General features: G+C 39.1%; 3 protein-coding genes and 1 long non-coding RNA gene across 8 annotated transcripts; 2 read left to right on the top strand and 2 right to left on the bottom strand.

Moving 5' to 3' along the window:
• Nucleotides 1-99: 99 nt before the first annotated feature.
• Nucleotides 100-4,711, bottom strand: sac3d1 (SAC3 domain containing 1). Of its 5 annotated transcripts, none has more exons than XM_085265622.1 (5): nucleotides 4,559-4,687; nucleotides 3,903-4,000; nucleotides 2,542-2,962; nucleotides 1,046-1,328; nucleotides 100-857 (listed from the first exon to the last, which is right to left on the bottom strand). In XM_085265622.1, exons 2-5 carry the CDS (start codon nucleotides 3,935-3,937, stop codon nucleotides 376-378), a joined length of 1,221 nt encoding a protein of 406 aa, XP_085121748.1. In that variant the 5' UTR covers nucleotides 3,938-4,000; nucleotides 4,559-4,687; the 3' UTR covers nucleotides 100-375. The 5 variants fall into 5 exon arrangements, with proteins under 5 accessions (XP_085121748.1, XP_085121749.1, XP_085121752.1 ...); XM_085265623.1 differs by lacking the exon at nucleotides 4,559-4,687 and adding an exon at nucleotides 4,239-4,439; XM_085265626.1 differs by lacking the exons at nucleotides 3,903-4,000; nucleotides 4,559-4,687 and adding exons at nucleotides 3,044-3,354; nucleotides 3,464-3,894.
• Nucleotides 4,712-4,976: 265 nt separating this feature from the next.
• On the bottom strand, nucleotides 4,977-10,872 carry haus8 (HAUS augmin like complex subunit 8). Its single transcript, XM_085265627.1, has 10 exons — nucleotides 10,733-10,872; nucleotides 10,346-10,410; nucleotides 9,680-9,741; nucleotides 9,350-9,467; nucleotides 8,143-8,253; nucleotides 7,960-8,063; nucleotides 7,666-7,824; nucleotides 6,240-6,381; nucleotides 5,468-5,609; nucleotides 4,977-5,316 (listed from the first exon to the last, which is right to left on the bottom strand). The coding sequence occupies exons 1-10, from the start codon at nucleotides 10,795-10,797 to the stop codon at nucleotides 5,190-5,192; spliced, it is 1,095 nt and encodes a 364-aa protein (XP_085121753.1). The 5' UTR covers nucleotides 10,798-10,872; the 3' UTR covers nucleotides 4,977-5,189.
• A 3-nt stretch (nucleotides 10,873-10,875) lies between these two features.
• LOC146546420 (uncharacterized) lies at nucleotides 10,876-13,045 on the top strand. Its single transcript, XR_014890831.1, has 3 exons — nucleotides 10,876-10,921; nucleotides 12,050-12,127; nucleotides 12,527-13,045. It is a non-coding gene; the product is annotated as an uncharacterized LOC146546420 (long non-coding RNA).
• A 7,586-nt stretch (nucleotides 13,046-20,631) lies between these two features.
• On the top strand, nucleotides 20,632-22,137 carry foxe3 (forkhead box E3). The gene has a single exon (XM_085264907.1). It carries the CDS (start codon nucleotides 20,703-20,705, stop codon nucleotides 21,951-21,953), a length of 1,251 nt encoding a protein of 416 aa, XP_085121033.1. The 5' UTR covers nucleotides 20,632-20,702; the 3' UTR covers nucleotides 21,954-22,137.
• The last annotated feature ends 4,364 nt before the right edge of the window (nucleotides 22,138-26,501 follow it).

Below are 26,501 nucleotides of genomic sequence, written 5' to 3'. Positions count from 1 at the left end.
ACTTTACAGTCATTCCAGCCATTAAAGAAAGAAATCATTAAAAAGCTCAAAATTACCACGACAATCAAATCCATGATGTATGTAAACTTCTGACCACCATTGTATTTCGACTGTAACCAAATTTATTAAAATGATTCCAAAATTTGAATTTATAAGAATGAGTAAACAGTTACACCTTTGAATTTCTGTACAGTTCTTGTAAAAAAATACTCAAGGGAAACATCAACACAAAATATTGGTAGTAATATAAAAGTAATTCACATCTTAATGTAACTCGTGGCCATCAGCTCAGTGACAGTCCAGATTTCTTAAAAAACAAACAAACAGTCAATTTCCTAATTTATAAGAATACCGAGCGGTATTTGTATGGCTTGTTTACTTCTTATTTGTCTCAACACAGCTCTGAACAATATTCTTAACAGTGAGATCTCTCTGTTTCTCAGATGCTATGCTGTGATACAGTTTACAGTGCAGTGTTCCTTGTCCCGGCTCCGTGAAAGCAGCTTTGGAGAATACTACTTGATTGTCCTTGTTAACCTCAACTCCACATGACCGGCACAGTTGAGCTGTAAGTGATGCGTCTAAGAACAAGAGCTTAGCCAGTCTGTCAAGAGGAAAGCGACAGTTGCGGCTGCTGTATCCGTGGCTGTATACGAGCAGCAGATCTTGACGACATGTCATCAGGTGACGGTGCAGCGCACAGGTCTGTAGGAAGTTTAGCTTTTGAGCCAACCGAAGCAAACGGACAGGGTTTCTCTCAAGGAAAGCTTGGTTGATGAAAAGAGCAAGTTTGATGTTTGGAGTGCTGCGTAGTCGCAATGGGAGTTGCATGGTGTGCTGCATAGTGCGAGCTGAACCTGTAAGAGAAAATAAAGCATACAAAATTAATTGCTTTCTGGAGGACGTGGAGGAGTCCTTAATTTTTAAAAACATTCCCTGCATCAAAAATCTGTTTGCACAACACTGAACTAATGCATGCATGACTTCCAGCTTGAACATGCATACAAATACACCAAAATAGCAGATGATAAACAAAGTCACCAACCCAAGTTGTACAGCAAACTGAGCGACTGGAACTCTTCTTGGTTGGGATGAGGTCCTGTTTTGGTCATGTAGCAATCCAGCAACCAGCTGAGGTATTCCTGCAGGTGTATATCATTGATACGTGGGTCGTAGAGACGCAGCGGCTCCCCACAAAGACGATAAGAGGCATAGATGAGGAAACGAACGGTTCGCTCTAAAATGACCACGCAGTCCAATCCTGACATCCTCTGGATGATCATGTCCTGCTTCACAGCACGAAGACGGTCAAAGACAAAGGTATAAACCTGCGCGACAACAAATAAGTAAACAACAAATTAGTCATCTTTAATCTACGATGATAGATTCTGTTTTGCTATTTTTCCATCAGATATTTTCACATATTTTAAAATGAACAGACAGTGAAATATTTGTCGTTCCCTGCAAGGCTTGATTTAGACTTCTGCTGGAGAGAGGCTATAACATAACCTACGTAGGTGGCTAATGTCGTTGCTGGCATTTATGCTTGTGCTGGTGTATTATGTTTTAATTACCTTGTTGTAATGTCCCTGGGTTGTACAGCGAGCTGTGACCCGCCTCTTTGTTGTGGTTAGTTATTTTCGGGGGCAAGTATATTTGTATCTTTAAATTTTTCCACTTCTTTGTACATTTGCTCACATTCATTCTGATAGTTTCACCAATCTCCCTTCAAGAATTTGCTGACATTTGTGAGTGTTTATATCGATGTCATGATTATTTGTTCAAGAGAAAGCGATTGTTATTCTTTCACTGATAAATTCAAAAACTGCAGCAAAAAAGTAGCTGTAGCAATAGTAATGCACAGGGGGAAGTGACCACATTGAAAGAGTCACTCACAGCAAGTAGCCTATGTCGACCCAACAATTAGTTACAACGTAGCAACGCTGTAGATTTCCCGCTGAAGCATAAATCCCTTGTAAGAATCACTTGCAATACAGTTTAAATTTATATAGCAGAATAACCTACAGCAAGTTTAAGACAGGAAGGTTCAAGAATTGGGATTATGACAACAACAAAAATTAAAGCTTTACAACTGCACTTTTTGTCAAAGCACCGTTAGGTTCTTGGTAAAATAAAGAACTGGCTTCTGCACGTGCATGTTGTTTTGAAGATGGTAACACACACTTCTGCACAATAAATAAATGGGCCCTAAATTTAAATTCTTTAGCTGTCTTTAAATAATAACAAAAGTTTAATTTCTAAGTCACCAATTCAGTTATTAAACATGAATCATTTCCTGATATTATGTACCATAAACAATGAAATGATTTTTGCTAAGAAATGTTACTTCAGAAAGACTCTTGTGAATGCAGTATTTTACACATTTTACAGCCTTTCTTTCCTTTTCCAACATTTTTTAAATCTGTTGCCATCATCCAGTTGTAAAATATTGAAAAAAGGTTGGACTTATTTACTGTTACACAAAGTCCCAAGCTTTTGTGGAAATCAACAATTTGAACGATCGGTGTAAATATTACGTACCTCAGTCCATGGATACAGGCTCGGGGCGGCTGCAATGTCATTAATAAGGTAGTTAACAGTTTTCAGCAGCACAGGAGGTGGTCTGAGGTCACTCGGTTTGGTTGAGTCCTTCCCAGCTGCTGGTCTGGAATACTCCTTAACGGCACGCAATGGGTCTCCTTTTGGCCGCCGATCTTTCTCTGTGCCTGGTAACATTTCAAAATGGTGAAGTCGGTTCTGAGCCTCACGATCCCGTAACTCCTGAGCGGGGCACATCGTTTGGCAGGTCCCTTTTGGCACCGTGTCCTCTTCATGCTGTCTGGGTTTCTGCTCCTCCTCGTCCGCCTGTCTAACTTGTGCTTTCCCTTCACCTTGCCACTGCTCTTTATCCCTTTGTCTCCATTGTCCTTCTGATGGTGCACCCCTCCTCTGTGAGTGAGATCTGTTTGATTGACAGTTTAATTAGTAATTAATATTGATATTGCAAAGCAAGTATTAGAAGCACCTTTTACCTCATATTTACCTTTTTCAACAACAAGTAATCTCTACTCGTTGTCAAGCAAACTTAAATGAGCCCTGCTTTGTGCCTGAATCCGTCTGCCACGGTAAACAACAGAGGCTGCTACTTCATTTCTGTGCTGCCTCTAAAATCATGATCTTTCCCAGCATCATCTTAACATTACCGCTTATACTCAGTCTTTGAAAGCAAAGATGATATATGGATAAATGTCATCCTTGGGGATTGTGTTCCTGGAGCTTCAACTGAACTGGAGCTGACGATGGTAGTTCTACACCAGGGAACTGCTGTGAGGTAGAAGCCACTGTAGCTAGCCCCTGCAGAAGGTGGAGAACTGGCTCATCAGCTGGTCCACAAAACTCAACAATAACTGCTGAATAGAACAAGGACTATCTCTGGAGCTGAATACATTTTCTTTGCTCTTACCGCTTTCTCTGGTCTCATCTTTGCTTCCAACTTTGCCCCCAAACTGCTCAACCTGAACCGTCCCTATCTTTGCAATCCTGTGGTCATTCTCAATGGAAATCCTAGCATCTTCAGCTTAGCCTCCTGTCTTTTTGTCAGTGCCACTGTCTCCAAACCACAGATCAGGTCTCACCATCTCATAGGTCTTCCCCTTTTCTCTTGCTGCTATCTGTCATAAATGTGTCCCAAGATTTGTATCCTCCTGCTCCACCCTACTTGCACCCTCTTCTTCTGTTCTCTTGTCTTTTGGTTTTGATGGCTGCCCCCAGGTATCTAAACGTACCTACCTTCAATACCTCTACTTCTTACAACTTCGCTGTTGCGCGTTAATCCCTCTTATTCACACATGTACTCTGTCTAGCTTCTACTGACTTTTATTCCTCTCATCGCCAGAGCATACCTGCACCATACTCTCGCTAAAGAACACAATATCATCTGCAGAGATCATGGTCCATGGAGACTCCTGCCTGACCTCATCTGTCAGCCTGTCCATCACCACTGCAAACAAGGAAAATCTCAGTACTGATGCCCGCTACTGCACACGCCACCACCGTCTCACTATCCTCATACATGCGCCAATTCAACATTTTTAAACTGCAGCATAAACGTTTTGCTAACATTTGTATTATAATGTGCATATTCGAGTTTTATCCAAGTAAATGTGCAACAAGCAACTTTTTTTAATATAACGTTTTCATCCCACCGCTAAAACAGGAAGCCCCAAATCTTAAAATACCTCTCTTGCTCCTTTGCAGATTCAGGGTTAGAATAACACAACGCAACAAAGGATACGGTGTCGTGCATGCAATGTGTAAAGGACAAATCACCGCATATACATATATATCTGCCACAGGTGTTACTGCAGCGCTGACCATCATGCTAATGTCTAACTTGGACGGCTAGCTAGCGGTCTGGACGGTTGGCTACCAAACAAAAACACATCGTTATTTCCACGCAAACATCTGTTTTTCGAAGCAAAAAACATACAACTGACATTTGGTTTATAATACAATTTTAAGAAATGCTCACTTTATGTGAAATAAATGTTTTACTCACATGCGACGGCTTCTCCTGCGATTCATTGGCTCTCAGTAAAGGGAAGGTCGTCACTTTCCACAAACTACCAATAGAAATGACCCATTGTTGTCTTGATTAACGTCACATCCGGGTGAGGATGGACTCATTTAAGGTCGAATGTTTTATGACTTTAAAACGTAGTTTTTGATGTTTAGTTAAAATTGCAAAATAAAACAAGCACACATAAGGGGTCGAACAAAAATTCAAACGCGTTGTTAGACTCATAAATCAAATTAATAATTTTGCCAATTTCTGAGATATCACAAGTTTGTGATTTAGTGACAAGGTATGTTAGTTATTTGATCAAAGTTTCAAACTCCTCTGTATTCAGCAACCTTGGTTAGGATATTATGGATTCTTAGTGCAATGCGATTTTTCATAGTCTGCAAAATCTAAATTCTTTCTTGTATTTATTGGTCACATCTATAAAGAAGCAATTAGTCCACATTTACAACATTACAACACAACCACAAAGAAAATCACAAATGTACACCTACACAGTACACACAAAAACAGACAAAACCTGTGAATATATAGAAATCATAAAACATGTGGAGTTGGAGCATATCCAAAGTGCTTGTTCTGTGTATGCCATGCTGAATGCGATCCTTCAGTGTTTGGGGCAGTAGAGCTCTCTGGATCTTGAACTGCCCAGCTGCTCCTCCTCTGTGCTCTGCTGCACATAGATTCTTTGACGACAGACCAGTGATGACAGTTCCAGCTGCTCCTTAAAGGCCCTGGGAGGGGAAAAAAAATAAAAATAAAAGTGATTGGTTTTAAAAGGTTTTGATAAAGCTGCCATACCCACACTGTTACACAACCTGTGAAGGAACAAAACAATCATAACCTAACACAGCAAAACACAACATTCTTTATACATGCGCCTACCCGGACAGCTGCTGACTGATGTCCTTTGATGTTACTTTTATGTCTCGAAGGCACTCCAGAGATGTGCTGTTGTCCTTATAATCACCCTCTGTGCACTCCAACAGCAATTTCTCACTCTCCTTTAAGGATGCCACAGCTTTATCTGAAAGGGTTCAATTTAAATTTATTTAAAAAAAAAAAAAAAAAAAAAAAAGAGATCAGAAAACAATAATTTTCTCCAAGCTACATACCACATATGACTTTTGTTGTAACAAAAGCCCATGGTGGTTGTACAGTTTTAAATGGATCATGTAATCACTCGTGTAATCACTCATGTAAATGCCTGAAAAATATATTTCTAAATATATAATTAGACTTAAAACAAGGCTCTTACCATAGCCTTACAGTATACCACTATCCTGTAAAATCCAAGCAACAGAGCCCAAGCAAAACTTGATTCATGGAAGAATTTTATTTTATTTATTTTTAAATGCAGTTCTTTAAGTCTTTTTTATTTTTCCAGTCAGAGCACCCCCCTGCTGGGCACTTTGTTATTAAACCACAGCTAAATCAAGTATATTTTTAAATGTGTGTGTGTGTGTGTGTATCCTCCTCCTGTCAACAGTTTGACATAGAAAGGATTTCTCCATGTAGCTTTTAAATTTCACCAACATAAGTAGTAGATCAAAACATTTATATGGAGGCTTAATGGAGTCTGCATCAGTGCAATTTTGTGGTTTTTTTTGTTTGTTTTTTTTTTAAATCGTACTTATGAGTTTAACGTAAAAATTACCTAGAAATTCACGTCTATCTCCATCAATGTAGAAATTCTTAACAGGCAGCTCATGTCGGGTGGTGTCAACAGCTGTAGCAAAAGACTTGTAGTCCTTTGTAAACTGACCAACAGCCTCTGCCACAGGAGTCAGTGTAGCAACCTGAGGGGCAATAATTATAGAACATGAATCAATTATACGCTTTGTGTGTCCACCATTTTTCATTTCGAAAACGTGTTTTGACCAGACATTAATAGAATCCAGCTTGATTCAAAAGAGTGTACAAAAGAACCAAAGTTTGCTACCTAAGTGTATTTTCGCATTAGTTAACCCAAAATTCAAATGGACATTAAATATACTAGTGCGTCACCAAAAACTAGAATCATAAAAAAAACCCCCAAAAAACAATTGTAACTTAATTAAAAAAAGTAAAGGTTTAATATAGTTTATATTCAGTATGTTTAAAGTGAAATATTTCAAGCCTTTTTTGTTTTAATTTTGATGATTTTGGTTAACAGCTGCCACATGAGGAAAACCGATGACAGTTGTCCAGTGCTATTCAGGGCTGCATCCTTCGGAAGCCGCATTTGAAGGCCGATTACCTCACAGCCAGGTGATGAAGGCTGTCCCAACTCGAAGGCTCCAAATGCAGCCGAAAAATGAGTCCTTCATTTCCCCGAATTTGAAGGATGGGCCGGGTGTATCCGTCGTGGCCCAACCTATCCCAGAATTCAATGACGGCAGCTACTTGGTTGTAAGATTTTTCTTCTTACTCTTTTCAAATACAAACAAATCTGAAGGCTAGACCATCCCATTTCACAGCCTCACACTTCTCGGTCTTTGAAGGAGCTGGCCCACGTAGACCGCAAAGGCCCGATCCTCCAAAGGATGCAGCCCCTGAATTGGGACACAGCTCAGGTGACAATGATCGACACCCTCTAGAGGACAGCAAAGGCTGAATGCTCACAGAGTGCTGTACTAAAGCATATTAATAGGAAGTCAACAAATAGGACCTCTCCAAAAGTTGATTCTGTTCATCTGGACGTAGCGTTTTGTGGGAGAAACGTTTCGTCACTCATCCAAGTGACTTCTTCAGTCTCAGCTGACTGCAGGTTTCCCCAATCTTTCCTATTTGTTATCTTATCAACAAATAGGAAAAAAAATGTGGTAGGAAAAGCTGCACAGAACTCAGAGGATTGTCAAGAAAAGTTGATTCAAGGACATGTGAGAGATTCACAAGGAGTGAATGAAGGCCAGTGTCACAGAATCCAGGTCCAGATCACTGCATTTTTCATGTCCAAAATCAACACAGACATCTACCAGCAGATTTTAGAGAACCATGCTTCATCTGCTTACAAGTGTTGTAAGCAGTGCCACAACAGAACACACAACAGTATTAATTAAAACGCATGTTAAAAAAGGAAAACACCATTTATTATTCCAGACCTGCAAATCCAGCAGTTCATTCACCAGCCGTTTCTTTTCTGCAAGGAGATACTGACGTTTCTTCTCCTTGACCTCATCATGCAATGACTGCTCTTCCTCCATTGCTTGCAGAATCTTTGTTTCTGCCTCAGCCTTGAGTTTTGCTGTATTGCTCTCCATCTTAAGTAAAAAATTGTAAGCATAATATCTCTCGATGTAGAAGTCACCAAAATAATAAAATAGATGACTATGTTTTTACTTAGCATCTTACTGTACACTAACTGAACTATTATCAGATCTATTACATCAACTAACCTTAGCTGTGAGGTAGGCCAGAAGAAATGTTTCCATCTCAACCATCATCTTTTCATTCTCTGGATTTCTTTCAGGTTCTACTGCATTTTCAATGACTGTTCGATCTTGGGAGATAGAACAAAAAAACAAAGTTACAGGACAGTCCAAATCATAAAAAATTTTCAGCATTTTTATTCAGTTTACCTTTGATAACCGAAATATCTAAATCTGGTCGAAAGCGGGGATTATCTGAGAATGTGGACTGCAGAACACTTTTCCCAAGAAGTGATGCTTCATTTTCACGTGACATCATTGCTAAAAAGGAAGAAAAATGAGAATGTGTTATTTACAGCTATCATTTAGACCAGCGGTCCCCAACCCCCGGGCCTCGGACCGGTACCGGTCCGTGAGTCGTTTGGTACCGGGCCGCGAGAGTTGAGGCTCAGGTGTGAAATGTACAGTTTTCAGGGTTTTTATTGGTTTTCAGCGTTATTTTGTTATCATTTTTATCGCTAACTCAGTTTTCCTGGGTCTTTTCACATGTGTTATGAATAAATCTTTTTTTCAGTACTGGTACTAGTTTTATTTTGTTGCATTTATCCGCGACACCTTAAAGGCCGGTCCGTGAAAATATTGTCAGGCATAAACCGGTCCGTGGTGCAAAAAAGGTTGGGGACCGCTGCTTTAGACCATAGACGCTTACTCAGATGCTGTGTTTTTTGCATTACTAAAGATATTAACTGAAAACAATTCAACTAGAATCAATCTAAATAGCTGACTGTATCCATTTGTCAGTTGATAATATTTTTTCAGAACACATAATTTCCATTGTCCCTTTTTAAAAAAAAAAATATATACAAGCAGAGCACATCCATATCCAGGAACAGTGGATTTGGAAAGCCGCTGAACTGAAAAGAGGCATAAAACTACATTCCATCAAGTCTCAAACTGATGGAATGTAGTTGGAAAGTTTTATCTTAGAAGAGCCAAAGTGAGGGATTTTCTCACTTCTCTCTTTTTAAATTTTTATTTTATTTTTATGTGTATCCAATTTCTCTCCAGAAGGCTAGATCGCATGCAGTATTGTAAACTTCATGATACAAGATCTTTTGCAGTCCAAAACTAAAAACTGCCAGTAGCTGTAATATTTCAAGTGGTTGTGACTTGGTTGTTTGGCAGCCTACTTGTAAATCTATTATCATAATGCATGATTTTATTGGCATGTTGGCTAAGGTAGACCTAATTACTGAGCTCTAAAGTGAACTGGATACCTCTGATCTGCATCAAAGTCTTGACAGATGAAAATAAAAGCTTTTTATAAAGCTGATAATATGATTACAGCACACAACACTTACTATACATGTCTGAATCAGCACCCACAGTCACAACTATGGCCACAGGGATTACTTACATGTTGCATATGGGGCCATTGAGCGTCTTGTCGGAGTACCCGCCTTTGGTTTGACACCTGTGGGTTTTGGTGAAGATGGTCGTGGCACAGTGTTCGACTCATTGGTCAGTGAGTTACTCTGTTAATGTTTACAGAGATGCAATCAGTATGAAAAACGTGACAGCAAAATTCAAGATGAAATTAAGACGTGTGCTAAATATAAATGTGAGGCTGAAGACAATATCTCAACATCTTAGCTTTGAAAGCTATGTAAAACGATGAAGAACGATGTATCTAATGAACAAGTGAAGCACATATTGTACAGAAAAACAGAAATAAAAATAGCATTACCTTTGAAAGAGATGTCTTCTCAGCAGACTGAAGATATCGAGACTTAACAACAGTCCCACTTACTAAAGATTAATGAGGACATTTATGGATATTATTTAAGAAAGAAAAAAAAAACATTTAGGCTGAATGTTGCTGTAACACAGGGGTGGGAAACTCCAGGCCCCAACTGCCTTGGTGTCCTGCAGGTTTTAGACGAGTCCTTGATCCAACACAGCTGATTTAAATGGCTATATTACGTCCTCAACATGTCATGAAGTTCTCCAGAGGCTTGGCAATGAACTAATCATTTGATTCAGGTCTGTTGACCAAGGGTGCTATCTAAAACCTGCAGGACACCGGCCCTTGAGGCCTGGAGTTCCCCACCCCTGTTGTAACACATCTGTGCAAGCCTCACATCACTAAAGTCCTCTATAAACGAAAAATAGTTCAGCAAGTTCTAGAAAAATTGTGTCATGATTATTTTATTTATACCTAACAGCTATCATGCAAATTGAGTTGCATTATTAGATCTTTTGTGGAAAATCACATAGACAGTGATCAGCTCAAATACCTTGTGGAAGACCCTTTGAGGAGTTTTTAGGACTATAAATTAATGTGATGTCTGACACTGACAGCTGTAGGTAAAATTAACAATCTATTAAGCCCATAGTAGTATCGCATACTTACATTTAACAGTTTTCTTCACAGATCCGACGTTGTTGGCTTTATTAGCAGGGTTACTGCTTTTTGAACTGAGAAGAAATAAAGGATACAGAAATGAGGACGAAATTGGAACAAACAGAAAGTATGCTAAGCCAGACGCTATAATGTTAGCCGAGCTATCCTGAGCTTTCTTTACACAAAAAAATTCTTGTAAATGTATTTCTATTTATAAACTATTTCTAAATACGTCTAGGCCTGTCGCTAAAGAAAAGAATATATAGTGCGTCAAAGAAAAACCGCTGAGCTTCAGTGTGTTTTCTGCACATTAAAATAAGCCACAATTTAAAACAAATCACACACCGGAGAATGTTACAACAGCAGTGTAAAAGAAAAAGGGAATATAGAAACTACCTTTTAGAGTCGGTGGGGATGCTTTTAAAACTACTTGGAACTGTTGTCGCTCTTCTCGACGCCATAATGTTTTGAAGAAAACCGCCTGTACGCCGACTCTGTAAACCGGAAGAAACATGAACTCACGCTTTTGTTCCGCGTTCGACGTTTAAAAGCAACTGGAATGTCTGTTGCACCTACAGTACTGAAGTAAGTACAGTTATCACGGCTTATCTAAATTAGTTTTTTTACTAAACGATTTGTAGCTACGTAATCTTTTCCTTCAGAATATCCCATAAGCTCTAGTTAAGTTCCTTCTCCTTATTCTGAAGCTTGCTTCATTTTTAACAGCAACAATTGTCTTTGCACATAGAGTTACGGCCTTAGGATTTTGCAAACTGGGACAATTTTCTGCAAATGTGCCTCTGTACACCACCACAGTGGATTTTGAATCATGCAGTCAAGCTCTGACTGAAGTGCAGACTTTCAGGTTTACCTTATGGGGTTTAACTGCATTAACTGTCTTTTTATACACAATTCCCTATTTTGAGAAGCTCAAAATTAAGGACAATTTCAACAATTTTAAGTATAAAAACAGTTTTTAGTCGTTGGTTGAAAATCCTTTGCAGCCTAAAATTCATGGATATCACCAGACGTAGGACAGTTTTTTCCAATTTCATTGTACTACTGTACTATGTATGACTGTGCAATGACAATAAAGAGTTATCTTATCTTATCTTATCTTATCTTAAATACTGTTTTCTCTCTTTACTGCAGCACTTTTCAGCTGTTGCTTGTTTGTGGATGTCTTCTAGATGTTTTCTCAAAGTTTAATCTGCCCTTCCCATTCTTAAGTGTAACTAGTGGATGGCACCCTGCTGTAAACCCTGGATAATGATACTCATACCTCATTGAGAGTGTTCTTTACTTGGGTAGATGTTCTGATTTTTTTCTTCTTTACCACAGAGAGAATTCTGTGATCATCTTCTTTGGTTGTCTTCCATGATCTTCCTGACCTTTTGGTGTTCCAGAGTATTCATTCTTTTTAAGATGGAACCAGATTGCTGATTTTGCAACTTTCTCTAATAGATTTATGTGGGGGTTAATTATGGCCCCCTTCACTTGCACTGACTGAATTCTAATGAAACGCTACAAATTGCAAGTTCAACACTTGGGATCAACTCCAGATCTTTTAGTTTCTTAATTTGTCATTAAATAATGAAAGAATAGACCTCGCCTGGCCCTAATTTTTCAATTACAATTGTCCAGTCACAATTTAATATGGCCACTATATATAAAAATGACTGTAATTAAAAAACTTATACTTAACTCTTATAGGATTAACTGCATATTGTGACCAAGCCGAGGATCTCCAGTCAAATTATGGTTGGAAAAAAGAATTCCTACTGACCTCAGGTAATTTCAGAGACTGCAGTTGATCTGGTAACCACTAGATGGGTGTAAGAGCCTGCATCCACTGTCAGTGTAAGCTCAACTTCTTTGACATTCATGTAAACTTCATTCACTAAAAAGCTAAAAGCTGTTATTGTATATTTTTCACATATTTGTACGGAATATTGTATTTATTTTAATTGCTATGTAGTTATGTGGTGCATGTGTTTTTGACTTTTGTTGCCATGACACCAGGTCTCTCTTGGAGACGAGATCTTTAATCTTAGTGAGATTTTTACCTTGATAAATAAAGGACTAATTAAAAAAAAAATAATTTTAAACTACATTTAAGTCTGTATTTGTTCTGCATTTCAGTTGATGTAAAGACGTTTTGATTTCTTTTTTGTTTTTGTTTCTGTTGAGGGTCAAGAGGTGTCTGGAGCTAATCTCTTTGGGGTGTCAGAAGAACAGAGATGACCTGGCTGGAACCTGTTCACAGACAGATGCAGAGGAGAACATGCAGACCTGATGCATGTACCTACATGTGTATCTTCAGCCCATATGTGAATATCTGCTTAGTTAGTTATCTTACTTGTGGTGGTTTGTGTACACTGGTCTTAGAAGACATAATGAATGCTTATCCCACCTGTATAGGCTAGTCTTAAACAACAGGAAGGACAATAGGAGGAGACAGGGTGTGGTACTGGATGGCAAACATTGGTCAGCTACTTCTGTCTTAAGTCCCTTCCACAGAAATGAGCACACAAACCATTAGAAGTAGACAGCAAGAGGGAACATAAGAATAACTGGGTATCTAAAACTGAATGTACTTTTGGCTTTATATTCTTATTTCTTCTTATCCTTGTCTATTTGAGGTGACTGTAGCTCAGGAGGTCAACCAGATCATTTACTAATCAGAAGGTTGGTGATTCAATCCCTGGCTGCTCCACTACGAAAGTATCCTTGGGCAGAGTTGCTCTCCAGTGCGTTCATCTGTGTGTGAATGATAGAAAGCGCTTGAGTGTAGAAAAATCTGCTTGTGTGAACAAAGCATGTTATATAAAGTCGTTTGAGTGCTCAAATAGAGTAGAAAAGCGTTTCCATTCCCAGTAAGGTTTTTTTTCTTCATATTTTATATTTATACGTGTTGGAAAACATCCAGCCTTTGAAACTACTTTTATTCTGACCTTTCTGTTTTAATGAGTTTTTCACGATGAAGGCTGACCATTTGGACTTGGCACTAAAACTGATCTCACACACAAGTGCATGCCTGTATTTGTGTGTGCATACAGTTTGTGTGTGTGTGTGAGAGAGAGACACCTTAACCCTACATTATCAGTCTGTGTAAAGGCCGGGTCTTATCGCGACTCTCTTCTCTCTCAGAGTAATAATGCCTTGAAGATGGCTGCTGTGTGCTTGCATGCTTGCTGGCCATCTCTCACCACCAGGCAATGCCAGCACCAATGACTGCTTTGAGATATACAAGAAGTGTTGTTAATGATGGTGACATAAACACTGACACTTTTGGTGTCAGTTTGTAATACTTGTGATTAAATAAAATTAATGTTCTACTGGAAATGTGGCTTCCTTTTGCTTCCTTTCTGGAGTAAAATAAGACATTCAAAGCTTGAAGCTTGAAGCTTGAAGGCTTGCACTGAAAGAGTGAGAAGTGCATGTTGAAAGATAGTTTTACAAGGAGACATGGAGGAGCTGAATGAAAGTCCTTGTCTCCGCTCTGAGCCCACCTCTCTTGCCTTTTCACTCTGCTCCGAAACTCTGACGTCTAATGAAGGATTTACCTATGTCACTGTGACCTCACTGATACTCTGCTCTGCAGTTTGGGATGATTATAATGCAAGGTGAAACAGCTTTGAAGAGTAAAACACTTGTATTTACTCCTAACATCTGTGTGCATTTGATAATATGTAAACAGACACAAGCCAGCCATGCCTTTCTTCCCTCTGTGGTGAGCTTTTACTCATCACCCAGTCTGCCAGTCTGGTCCACATAGCCTCTCAGGAATGCTTCAAAAACACAGTACCTCATACAGTAAAGCCAACAAACAGTATTTCCAACGTTCAGTATCTGAATTAGATCACCATGCTCTATATTTCCTTCTGTTTAAAGGTTTGCTTGTGGGTATATTTAATGCTTTAAACAAGGTTTCATTATTATGTTTTTATTTATCTATGTGAAACTATTTTCAGCAGACAAAGAATTTCCTTCCTTTGTTTTCTGGCCACCTCAGCTCTCCAGGACAGAGGGGTGTATGGTTTCCTCTGTTTGCTCTTCTGTCAGCGGCTCTTGTTATAGAAAAGCACCTACAGACCAGTCAGCCAAGACCTTTACACTCAGCAAGCTTCCCCCTGTTGACTGATCATACTAAGGAGCGGAGTATTAGGGCAGTGTTTGCCTCTTCACTTTATTATAACGAGGCTGTTTGTTGTTTTCTCTGACTACTTTAGCCCCTAAATATAAGAACTTCTGTGTTTTATGTCATTAAACTAGGGTGGCTATGGCTCAGGTAGTAGAGCGGATCGTTTACCAATTGGAAGGTTGTTGGATCAATCGTGTCCTTGTGTCAAAGTTACCTTGGGCAAGATACTGAACATGAAGTTGTCCCTGATCTGAGTGTATGTGTGAATGTTAGATAAAATGAATGCGATTGGGTGAATGAGATTTATAGTGGAAAGTAAATGTGGGCAGATGGATCTAAATATGGGTAGTATCATTAGTGATAGTACACCAGCGCCAGTATTGGTATTGGATCAATACTAGCAAAATGAAAGTGATACTTTGTTTCCATCTTATAAGTTCAGTATGTAAAAGTTTGAATTGTGGTTAAAAAAAATTTTTTCTTAAACATCCAGTATGAAAAATGTTTGAATGTTTTTGTGTTGACTGTCATCTATATTTTATTTATAGCCTGTAGCACATTTAAACAACACAAGTTGACCCAAAGTGCTTTAGAGACAGGAACATTTACATTCCAGGTCTCCAGAAAAACCCAGCTTTACAAACACCCGCTGAAACTGTAAGGTGTGTTTTGACAGATTATTCAATTATAGAAGAAAGTACAAATAATTTAGTGATCATTAAAATATGTTCAGAATTTGCAAATTGATGAATATTCATCTCATAACTCATAACGCCCTGCTCTCCCATACATAAGCTGCCTTTATAGGTTAAAAGTATCGATATTGGTGTTGGGAGTATGGGCTCTGTATTTACTTGGTATCGGATAAATGCCAATTTTTGTAGTATCACACAGCACCAGTGGAAAGTGCTGTATAAGAACTAGTCCATTATAATAGCAAATGGGTAGAAAGTCTGGAAATACCTATATTAGGCTATGCAATGTTAAATTAGAGAGCACTTAAGATGTTAGGTGAATTCTTTAATCCTTCAGATAGGATATACCAAGGCTTGCTGTTTGCTTGCTTTCACTGTGTATGCTAAGCTAGCCATCTCCTACTATAACTTTATATTTAATGGAAAGAGTGGACTTAATCCTCTCATCTTTCTAATGGATGCATTTCTAAAGTGGCCAAATTATTCCTTTAATGATGTTAACAGTCAGTTATTTTGATATTTTTTGGCTTAGACATCAACACTAAAAGTTTCGCCGTTATATTTTGCTTTCCCTTCTCCTTAACCTTCAGTTTTCTGTTTATGCACCGCTTGCTTCTTGCTAAAAGAATCCCCTGAAGCATTTCAACAGACTCTGTCAGATGGTCATGTTTTCCACTTTATGCACATGTTGCTCACTTCCTCATTGTTTGTGTTTACCTTAACAGGATTTGACCTCTGCTTGGTGTTCAGTCTAACGTATGTATTTTGCAGCATCCCTCACTGCATTGCCCAAGGCTGAGGGATTGTCTGGGTGTCTTGGGGGCAGACAAGTATTTATCCAGGAAGCAACTTAAGTAGCACATCTTTAATCATATAGCAATGGGTCAAAGGTTTATGTTGCCTGGTGAAGGAACGATTGCAGAATAAACTGTATATTCTGTATTAAGTAAAGTCTGTTTCTTCATTTGAATGGTCAGAGGTCAGTAGTAGAAAACTGGGGTTTGCTCTAGACAGTTTATTATTGCATTAACGTCCCAAAATGTAAAAATTATAATAATAATAATTAGAGATGATTACTTTTAAATTACTACTTGTGAAGTAATTATAAAGCTATTTATGATGCATATATTCACTCTTTTTTTTATCTGTGTGTGTTTATGTGAAATTTTGAAAATGAGATATGATTACCTTATATGTAAGCATCAAGCATGACTGATTTGTGTGTGTGTGTGTGTGTGTGTGTGTGTGTGTGTGTGTGTGTGTGTGTGTGAGAACCATGCGCTGTGCTTTAGCGGGGCAGTGTAGCGTGCAGTGCAGGAGTGAGCAGAGGCGGCCCTGGCCAGTACAGCCCCTGTTCCCTGGTAATCCCTGCGTTTTCAGGAGCCCTGGCCCGTACTTGATGAGCTTGAGCAAGAAAAAGGTTGCGCTCTCCCGTGTGTTTCTCTCTCTGTGTCTCCCTCTCTTTCCCTCTGTCCCTCGCTCATTCATTCCCCCACTTTTTCTCATGAACCCCTCCTCCCCATCCCCTGGAGCCACTGTGCGAATGAATAGATTCCAAGTGTTTACTCAGCAACTTTGTCCATCCATCTCACCCTCAGTACTTCTCAGGATTTCATGGAAAAGGAAAAGAGAACCTGTGAACTTGCTACCATCAGTGAATCTCTTAGCAAACTGGGAAATATGACTGGAAATGTAACTGAGATTTGCTAAAACTTGTGAAGAACATTAAAACAAAACTGGAAAAGTACATGCTGTAGGAGTCGTGCTACATGATTTCCTACCAGTGGCATAAGTGGTTCAGAAAATCTTGCAAACTTATGATCAGTTCCTGAGAGAAAATTCCCCCAATGTCAAACTCTGGCTGAAGTGGTTCAGGATGGATGTAATATCCAGTGTGGCGGCACAATGTGGAATCAACATTTAGAACAAAATAAAACTGGACATGTGAAATTGTCTGTCTGAGATGAAGTAGCTATCTTTCCTTCATTCGATTACCCTTAAATAAGCATCCAGTTTACACTCACAGGACACTTTGTTAGATGCACATTGCTAGTATTGTTGGACTGCTTTTTGCTTTCATAAGCGTCTTCATTATTTGCAGCATAGATTGAACAAGGTGCTGGAAACATTCAGTATTGACATGATAGCATCATCCCACTGATGCAGATTTGTGAGCTGCACATCCATCCCACCACATCCCAAAAGTCTATTTGACCGAAATCTGGTGACTGTAGATCACTACACAGTGAAGTCATTGTCATCTTCAAGAAACCAGTTTGAGGTGATTTGAGCTTTGTGGTAGTGTGTCATCCTCTTGCAAGGAGACTTCAGAAGCAGGGTACACTGTGGTCATAAAAGGGCGGACATGTCCATCAAGCATATTTAAGCAGTCTGTGGTGTTTAAATGATGCTCAGTCAGTACTAAGCAACCCGAAGTGTATGAAAAAATCTCCCCCACATGATTACACCACCAGCAGAAGCCTGAGCTGTTAATTAAAGGCAGGAAGGATCCACGTTTTCATGTTGTTTATACCAAATTCTGACTGTACCATTTGAATGTGGCAGAAGAAATCATGACTCGTCAGACAAGACAATGCTTTTCAATCTTCTATTGTCCAATTCTGGCGAATCTGTGAGGACTGTATCAGAGATGCTATTCTGCACACCTTGGTTGTAACAAGTGGTTAGTTGAGTTACTGTTGCTTTCCTATCAGCTCTGAGTTGATATTTTTCTCCTTTTCAGACCATTCTCTGTAACCCCTAAATATGATTTTGTGGGAAAATCCCAGCAGACTAGCAGTTTGAAATATTCTGACCAGTACATGTGGTACTAATAACCATATCACATTCAAAGTCACTTAAATCAACTTTCTTCTCTATTCTGATGCTCAGTTTGAACTTCAGCATGTTGACTTGACCATGTCTAAATGCATTATGTTGTGATGTGAGTGGCTGATTATATATTTAGGTTAATGCGCAGTGAAACGGGTGGAACTAAAAAAGTGTCCAGTGAATGGCGGTCTAATTAGTTCATGTTTACCCTTTAAAGCACAGTGGCTGCGACGTTTAACTGTGTGTCTGATGTTGGTAAAAAAGTTACCTGTTCATATTTTGTCTTCATGCTCTTATAAATATATGCTCTGCTCTGTATGTTAGAGAAAGTCTGTGACTTCTGTTTACTAGTGAATTTGGGGGATTCTACGTTAAAATAATTTGTCACTTACCAAGTAGTTTCCAGTTAAAATCCTGTCGATATGATACATGATTCATCTCGCTTTAGAATACAGCATAGGTTCAGAGGGGTTTAAGGAAGTCGGGTTTTTTCTAACGAAAAAACAAACAAATATTTCCCACCAGTGAAGTTACTCCAACTGACTGACTACAGTCTAATATACAGTTAAATATAAAAAATAGCAAATGTATGAAAGTTTAATTTGATGAAAAATGTTCTAATGGAGCTATTAAACATATTAAACAACTGGATTGCAGCTAAGAGTTGGAGTTAGTTTTAGTCACTATTCTTGCAGTTATTAAGAATTAAGCAGGGTTTTTGTACTCTAAGATGAAACTTCCACTTTTTGGGTGCTGGTAACTTCTCTTGTTCTACATTTTAGATTAATTCTCCCACATCCATAGACTTAATTTAAAATGTTTTACTGTAGCGGGCTTTTTCTTGACTAGCCACAACATAATAAAGTAAGTAAAAGTACGGTGTGACAGAGAAACAAGCATGCAGACTGGCCGTACAACATGACTAATGTACTGATAGTGTTGAGGTACAGAGAGGTGTGAAGGCTCTGACAGGGTAATGAGGTGGTCAGGGTGGGGATTAGCAAGAGGCCGCAGGCCCCGAGGCAGAAGGCCTCGTTTCCTGGCCTGAGCCCCTGTTTGTCCTGCCTGACCTGACAGCTCTGGGGGCAGATCCTGCTTGGATACATCCCCGCTCCCACGCCTGTCTGAAGCTGTTAGCCACTGGCTGTGAGTAGCTAGCTGGGCTTAGTGTTGTCTGAGCTGTGGCTGGGTGGGGAGGGGTCCAGTCATCTGTGGGAAGAGGTGGCAGCTCCTGTGTGCTGGCAGAGAGAGGGTGATCGGGGGGAAAAGGCATCTGGGAGAAGAGTGGGCAGCGATGATTAATAGCTTTGGTCTGGCTGTTGTCAAAACTTTTTTATTTGTGTTACTCATGTTGGAAGGAAAACGAGCCATCTCGTCTTTCTTCTTTTGAACATCATCGCTCTGTCTCCATGGATCTGTTCTACCTAGTTGTCAATGATTTACCACATATTTGTACAGTAATATTTGGGAGATCAACTAAAAGGAAAAACAACAAAAAATATTCCAATATGGTGTCTGGCAAATGCATGCTCCCAGTTTAGTTTGTCATAGATTTGACCCTTCTACCAAAAAATGTAACCTTGTGTGATGTGTTGTTGTTGAATTAGATTTTTGGTGATTGCGTGACTTATAACACTGCTCACGTAATATTTACTTATGAACTCTTCCAGGGATTCCACCACTTCTATCCTGGGTTTTCCTTTAATTTGTTGCTTGGATGTCATTGACATTATTAAGCTTCCCTTCAGCTCGCTTCAACACCTTAACCCACATTTTAAACACTGGTAGTTCATCTCTGTGCGTTTTACCTGTGCAATTAACTTCAGCCTTCTTTTTTGCCTGAATGATCAATTAAAAGCACTTTCAAGTTCTGGTCTTCAAAGAGTGTTGTCTGCATACCAACTGTGTGCACAACCCTGTTTTTACTTCAAAATCCATAAGATAACACCTCTCCTCTACACCACAGGGAGTGTTTGATTATCACTCTCCAAAAATGAAAATGAAATGAAGGGATATTTACTTTTCTTGCCCAAAAGCTTTGATAGCTCAATTGCTTGTTTTCAGTGGCTTGTTATTATTTTTCAATTGGTGGATTGGCTGTTGGGTTTGGAGTAGCATGGAGCAGCTCTCCGAGTGTTGTTTCTGCCCTGGATATACACACAGGCATTAGTGAAAGCACAGAGAGAGCAGCTGAGATAAAGACACACAAGGAGAAAGAGAGAGAGAGAGACAGAGAATGCCACTAAAATTTTTGTTAGTGGCTCAAACATTACATCCATGTGAGAATGACAAATAAATGCAATATTATTGTTTGGTTCTGCCATATACGGGCCTCTTCTGATTAAAGATGTTAAATCCTACAATGTAAAAATACAACACTTTTTACAATCTAAAAATTTAGCATTACATGCAAGTCTTTGTATTATATAAACAGCAGTCTGTTAGAAAATTGTCAATTTCTGGGTGAGTACTCGGTGGGTCCTCCTGCCTCAGTCGTCACTGGCTACTCAGTGGCGTCATTCCTGCCCTGTCATATAAAACTGTCAACGCCTTTCTCTCACCTGAACTGACACACACACTACCCCAAACACCAGGGCAGGATAGGGGCCAGAGCAAGGGGCTGTACATGCACCTGGTTGATTCTTTCCCCTGCTGATCATTTCGACAAAAAGGCGATCGTTGCATTGGTTCTTTTATGAATCTAGCAAATTATTCCTACTTCTCTGGCATGTGCAACATGACCGCAGAGCAATCACCTGCCGAGGCAAGTCCTGTTGTCATGTCTCCAAATGTGAGCCTGGACTCGCCACTGCCTCCGCCGCCTTTGATGCTGCAGGCCCGGTCAAAGGAAAGCATTTTGATCAAGTCCGAGCCCCGAGGAAACAGTCCCAACACGGAGGACGGAGGCGCTCTGGGTCAGACTGAAGAGCACCTGCCCTCGGGGAGCCGCAGGAGGAAGAGGCCCGTCCAGAGGGGGAAGCCTCCCTACAGCTACATCGCTCTCATCGCAATGGCCATTGCCAACTCCCCGGAGAGGAAACTCACCTTAGGGGGCATTTATAAGTTCATAATGGAGCGCTTTCCTTTCTACAGGGAGAACTCGAAGAAGTGGCAGAACTCAATCCGCCACAACCTCACGCTCAATGACTGCTTTGTGAAGATCCCCCGGGAGCCCGGCAGACCAGGTAAAGGCAATTACTGGACGTTAGACCCCGCAGCTGAGGACATGTTTGACAACGGAAGTTTTTTGAGGAGAAGGAAAAGATTCAAGCGCACAGACGTTAGCACATACCCCGGTTACATGCAGAGCTCCAGCGCTTTTACGCCAACGCCAATGGGAAGGCCTTCGTATCCAAACGCCCTGTATGCCGGCATAGGGTCAGGTTACGGCTCTCAGCTGACGGCCACATCCCCACACCCAGCCATGCTGCATCATTACCAGACCTCTGCTGGAGTCAGCCAAGGACAGCCGCGCATGTTCAGCATCGACAACATCATCAGTCAGCAGACGGTTGTGCAGAGCGGCCCAGTTGGGGACCTCAACTCCCAAGCGCTGGGACTGGGTGGAGGCGATCTGAGCACTATGACCTCCAGCTGCTCGGTAACCGGCGCCGACCCGTCTGCTTGCTTCCAGACTCAGACTGTCAACCCGTCAGCGAACATGCTGAGCAGAAACAGCGGGAACCTTTCATCCAACCTGACCACCGGGTACCCATATTCCTCTCCGGCTTCTCCTCCAAATCTACCCACCATGACCCAGTCCGGATTCTCCCCGGGCAGCTCCCAAGTGTACTGTACGAGCAACCGGCTCTCCCTACCGGCATTGCGCCCGAGCTCCTGCGCCGAGCACTCGGAGCAGCTACTGGGCCTCTCCAGCCCCATGAACTACAACAACACTTACATGAGACAAGCCAACTTTGCGTCAGGATTAGAGCGGTATATGTAAGATGAAAACTAAAAACTTAATTGAGTGCAGACAGGAAGGATTCTAGACCTAAATTGCCCATTAAAGGAAAAAGCCCCAAATTAATCAGAAGAACAGCTTAAAAATAAAAGGTCCATATTATTCAGTCAGCATAACAATAAATAATAGATTTAGTTCACGCTGGAATTTCGGAATTTAATTTTTGCCAAGCTCAAAAGGACATGACACAATAAGACCGAGCCTCACTATGAAACATTCCTATTTGAAAAGGTGTAAAGCCATTTAGTTTGACACATTCCATGAGTGTATCTCAATATGTACTAATATGTGAAACACTGCTTTCGTATTTCCTGTATTTTGCCGTTTGTTTTTAAGTTTACATGTTTCTTATAGACTTATAGACTGTTCACGTCTGCTGTTTTTTTATGTAAATATTGTGCTGATGTAAAGACTTTATTAAAGGAAGGGTGTTAGCATTACACGCGACAAAGGATATAAAAAGGAAATAAAAAGGATTTTTACAGTAAAGTAAATGTAGCCTTTTTCCTTGACCATTTAAAACTTTAAAACTATGAAAATGGGTAATATTTATTTTTAAAAGATTCCATGTCAATACAAGCTAAAATCTATGAACACAGTTTTCTTACATTGATTTAACCTAAATTGGTGTGAGAAAATATTAAACCAGTTCACAAATAAACCACTTTAGTCAGTTCTTTGGAATGAATCATTGCATCACCACGAATCACCAATGAACCATTCAAAATCCACACTTTTAAAATGACGTCTTGAGTTGGGTACAGGTAGACTCGAACTTTCTGTGTTCAAATGCACGAATGAATAATTATATTTTAAATGTATTTCACTGACATAATCAATAATAAATGACATAAAACAAATAGAGTTTTTATTGAGAAGTGTTCAATTAAAAAACTAGACTCAAAACTAAAAATAAAATCATCTTTACCATCATTCTTGAATTTGATACCAATCACATGGAATTCAGGTTAGCAAAGATGCATGGCGATTTAACAAAGATACTCAAACAGTAAAAATAAATAAATAAATGCCCCAAAACCTGCATTAAGCCTTTTTTTAAAAAAATTTGTTAATTAATTATTAATTACTGTTATGCTATGTTAAGCATCCCTGCTATAATAATCTTTAATATCTTGTAGGCTTTTCCTCTTTATGGATTTTTACATGTAATTTTCTAGACTTGTGAATTGTAACAACAGCAATACAACACAAGAAAAGAAAACAACAAAAAAAGAGCCACATATGAGCCGTATTTTGTGGAAATTAATTTCCTGGTAATCTAATGAAATAAGGACATAAAGAAAGTGTGCATAGCAGTTATTGCTGGAGACAAAATATGTTTCAGACAACAGCTGGGACAATTTTTTTTTTTTTATCTCTGAGGTATATAGTTGGGATAAATTATCGTGTAAACAGTTATATGACTTATATTTGACTTATAATACAGATTGAAGAAAGGTGTAAGAAAAACATTCCGTTTTAGGCACCTGGGACAAATTTGTGGAAACGCAAACATACCCATGAGTAAAGCACTTACTTGCAAGTATAAACTGTAATGGTTGTTCCGTTTGAAGGATAAAACCCAACAATTTCTAACAATTCTAACAGAAAAGTCAAATTCAAAGTCCAGGTCTGCTCATCACCGCCCAAACCTCACGCCAACCAATCACAACAACCGTGTATTCAGCAAAAACGCCCCAAAACTTTTATTAGATAACTCTGAAGCGCTGAAGTCGCCGAAGGACTCGGACAGCTGCCTCACCACTAGGTGGAAGCAAAGGCACGACGTGTCCAGCTTGTATAATTTTCTCCACCCTCCATTAAGTTTTTTAATCATTAACTTTTTGAATTATGATTTACCCGAACATATTTTGAAGAGCAGTCACCAGTGAAAACACTTTCTGATTTTTTGAAATGAGCTTATTTAAATTTTTATTTTGTTGGTAAGTCTTGTTCGGTGTTCGTGTTTCATCACTGAGATGCAATCTCAATCTAATTTTCATATTCAAGTGCTGAAAAGTGCTTACGTCAACAAAACGCACTGAAGGTTTGAGACACACAATGTGACTGTTTAAGCAAAATGTTATTTTTTAAGTATCCCAAAGGACATCCAGGAAAGCCACAATCCAGTCATTATGATCACATTTTTATTCTTTATTTGCCATCAATTTAAAAATAATATCCAGCAGGCGCTCATGTGTAGCTATACCAGGCTTCATTTACATTACATATGAGTTTTCAGCAGGTGTTAGTCTCACAGTACAATCTGCTCCCTTAACCTCAAGTCAAGCACTAACCGTCTATTCAGCCAGACAGTTCATTTCAGGAAGTGTTGTGTTGCACATCAACAGTAGTTGATATTTTATAGCCTAATATAGAAGTTATGTACTTCTCTGGCATTATAAAAAAAATAAAACTATATTAATTTTTCTAACAAAGGCTTTTGCATTGTATAAAGTGGTTTCCTCATTACGTGAGAATGTTTCAATAACCTCTGCCAGTCAGTGCAAGTTTTACCGATTTGCTGCTTGAATGAGTCACAGCTAGTCTCACCTGCGAGTGCAAGACTTTAATCATCACTGCTCTGCAAACAGCAGAGGGCGCCTTAACACCATAAACTGAAATAAGCCTCTTCTTTTTGAGAGTCGCAGAGAATATGAACTAACGCCTACTGAAGCTTTAAAAGATGATAACTTCTCAAAAGCTCCGGTAACTCTTACTCTTCTTACTTCCACGTGATTACACACGTAGCATTAAGTAGACTGACAATATTTTTACGTAAATATGTATATAATTAATTCATTGGTTATACTGTAAGTAAAAAACCAGCATTAGTTATCAAATGAAGGCAATGCGAATTGCTACCCCTTCTGTTCGTAAGGCAGGTCATTGTGACATATGGTCGGTGTTTTAAAAGATAATAGAGGGAATAAATAAACAAATAAGAGCAATATTTTCGCTGATCTGTGAATAAAACTAAGGCTGGGCCTTGGGTTCCGTAAGAATGATCTAATATAAGTTAATGTGTTATGTCTCTTGGGTAGCTGTCAGGCAGGTGTCAGAGCGTCTATTTCAGATTTTTAAAGACTTGTGACAGGCAGGTCAGAGAGCAGGACACATAGATCAGCAAGCGCTTCCATGTTTAAGGTTACGCATGCTCGATTTGAACTTGCTCTATCAGTAAAAACAACACACACACACACACACACACACACACACACACACACACACACACACACACACACACACACACACTGTTCAAGAAAAGGCAACAAACAACATAAAGAAAACAAGTGTGAAAACGCATGAAAGTCTTGTTCTTTGACTTTCCCAAACCCAAAAACAAACAAACAAAAAACCCACCCTAAAAGCAAAAAATATGACATATATGAATCTGATCTGTTTGCTGTTTGACCTGTAGCTAGGATTAATGGGGTGCTGATGTAAACGCATTACAGTAATTCGATGTTTCTGCCCCATAATGAACTGGAATGCCCGCCTGCTTTAAATAAGCCCGCACACATTGCACTTTGTCATCTGCTCCTGGCCTTTCACGAAGATGAATTGAAGCAGGTTGCGGCACACTATACCCCCGTGTAACACTGTAAAATATGCAAAAAATGCCCACGAATAATGCTGCGAATTGTTGATGAGGAAAACACTAAACCCGTGAGAATTTTTTCTTCGTTTGAATCACGGAATTATGCGCCTGTCTGAAACCTTTCAGACAGTTGTGCATGCTCCGCTTGTACAACTTATTTATGCAGCACTTTGGATACTTGAATAAACAAAACGGATTTAAGGTTACGTTACATTAGATAAAATCGAAAGAAAAATGTAAAATACTGAACAAAAAAAAAAAACCAAAACGTGTCGAGGACTATTTTAGTAAAATATGTATATTTAAAAAAATATATATTTCACACTCGGATTTTAAAGTGCTGTGCACTCTACTTCATAAATTAACCTCAATTAAAAAGCTTTATAACAATACTAGTAATAATAATAACTTGAGCTGCAGATTGTTATTATCTTTTCTTTTCCATCTTTTTTACTTTATGAACAGATTCAAAATTTTGATTTCTCTCAATATGCGTGCATTATTATTATTATTATTATTATTATTATTATTATTATTATTTTATTATTTTATTATTTTTATTATTATTATCAATAATGATAATAATAATTTTATAATCTTTTTTCTGATCAGTCACCATCAGTGGTGCACCTTCCCCTGAAGTCACGGTGTCTTCTTTAAGTGAATCAAACACTTCATGTCCAGGTATGAAACTTTTTTCTTTCTTTTTTTAAAGTGAATAAGAAGCTACCAGTAAGACAGTTTTTCACTTTTAACACATACATTCACATACCTATTTCTTATATTCTTTTCCCTCTGATAAAGCATAAAATATGCACAGAATATTTGAGATCTTCGCACTTGGAGGTCTTAAAATATGTACATATACAAGGGAACAACTGATGTCGTTTCAACCTGTGTAGACTTGAGTGCTTCTGTTATTAGTATAA

The sequence above is a fragment of the Mchenga conophoros genome, linkage group LG23 (genome assembly GCF_057382185.1).
Source record: "Mchenga conophoros isolate Kocher_MC1m ecotype Shallow Benthic linkage group LG23, M_conophoros_male_GT1.1, whole genome shotgun sequence".
Lineage (NCBI taxonomy): Eukaryota > Metazoa > Chordata > Actinopteri > Cichliformes > Cichlidae > Mchenga > Mchenga conophoros.
Note: the sequence above shows the minus strand (reverse complement) of the source record. Positions and strands in the feature narration are given on the sequence as shown.

Coding starts and splice junctions, on each gene's coding strand:
- sac3d1 (XM_085265621.1), bottom strand. CDS start 4,306: ATGCACGACACCGTATCCTTTGTTGCGTTGTGTTATTCTAACCCTGAA. Junction 2,963..4,238: donor TCTGCAAAGGAGCAAGAGAG/GTATTTTAAGAT, acceptor TCAATCAAACAG/ATCTCACTCACAGAGGAGGG. Junction 858..1,045: donor CAGTTTGCTGTACAACTTGG/GTTGGTGACTTT, acceptor TTTCTCTTACAG/GTTCAGCTCGCACTATGCAG.
- haus8 (XM_085265627.1), bottom strand. CDS start 10,797: ATGGCGTCGAGAAGAGCGACAACAGTTCCAAGTAGTTTTAAAAGCATC. Junction 10,411..10,732: donor ATCCCCACCGACTCTAAAAG/GTAGTTTCTATA, acceptor ATTTCTTCTCAG/TTCAAAAAGCAGTAACCCTG. Junction 9,742..10,345: donor TGTGAAGAAAACTGTTAAAT/GTAAGTATGCGA, acceptor ATTAATCTTTAG/TAAGTGGGACTGTTGTTAAG.
- foxe3 (XM_085264907.1), top strand. CDS start 20,703: ATGAATCTAGCAAATTATTCCTACTTCTCTGGCATGTGCAACATGACC.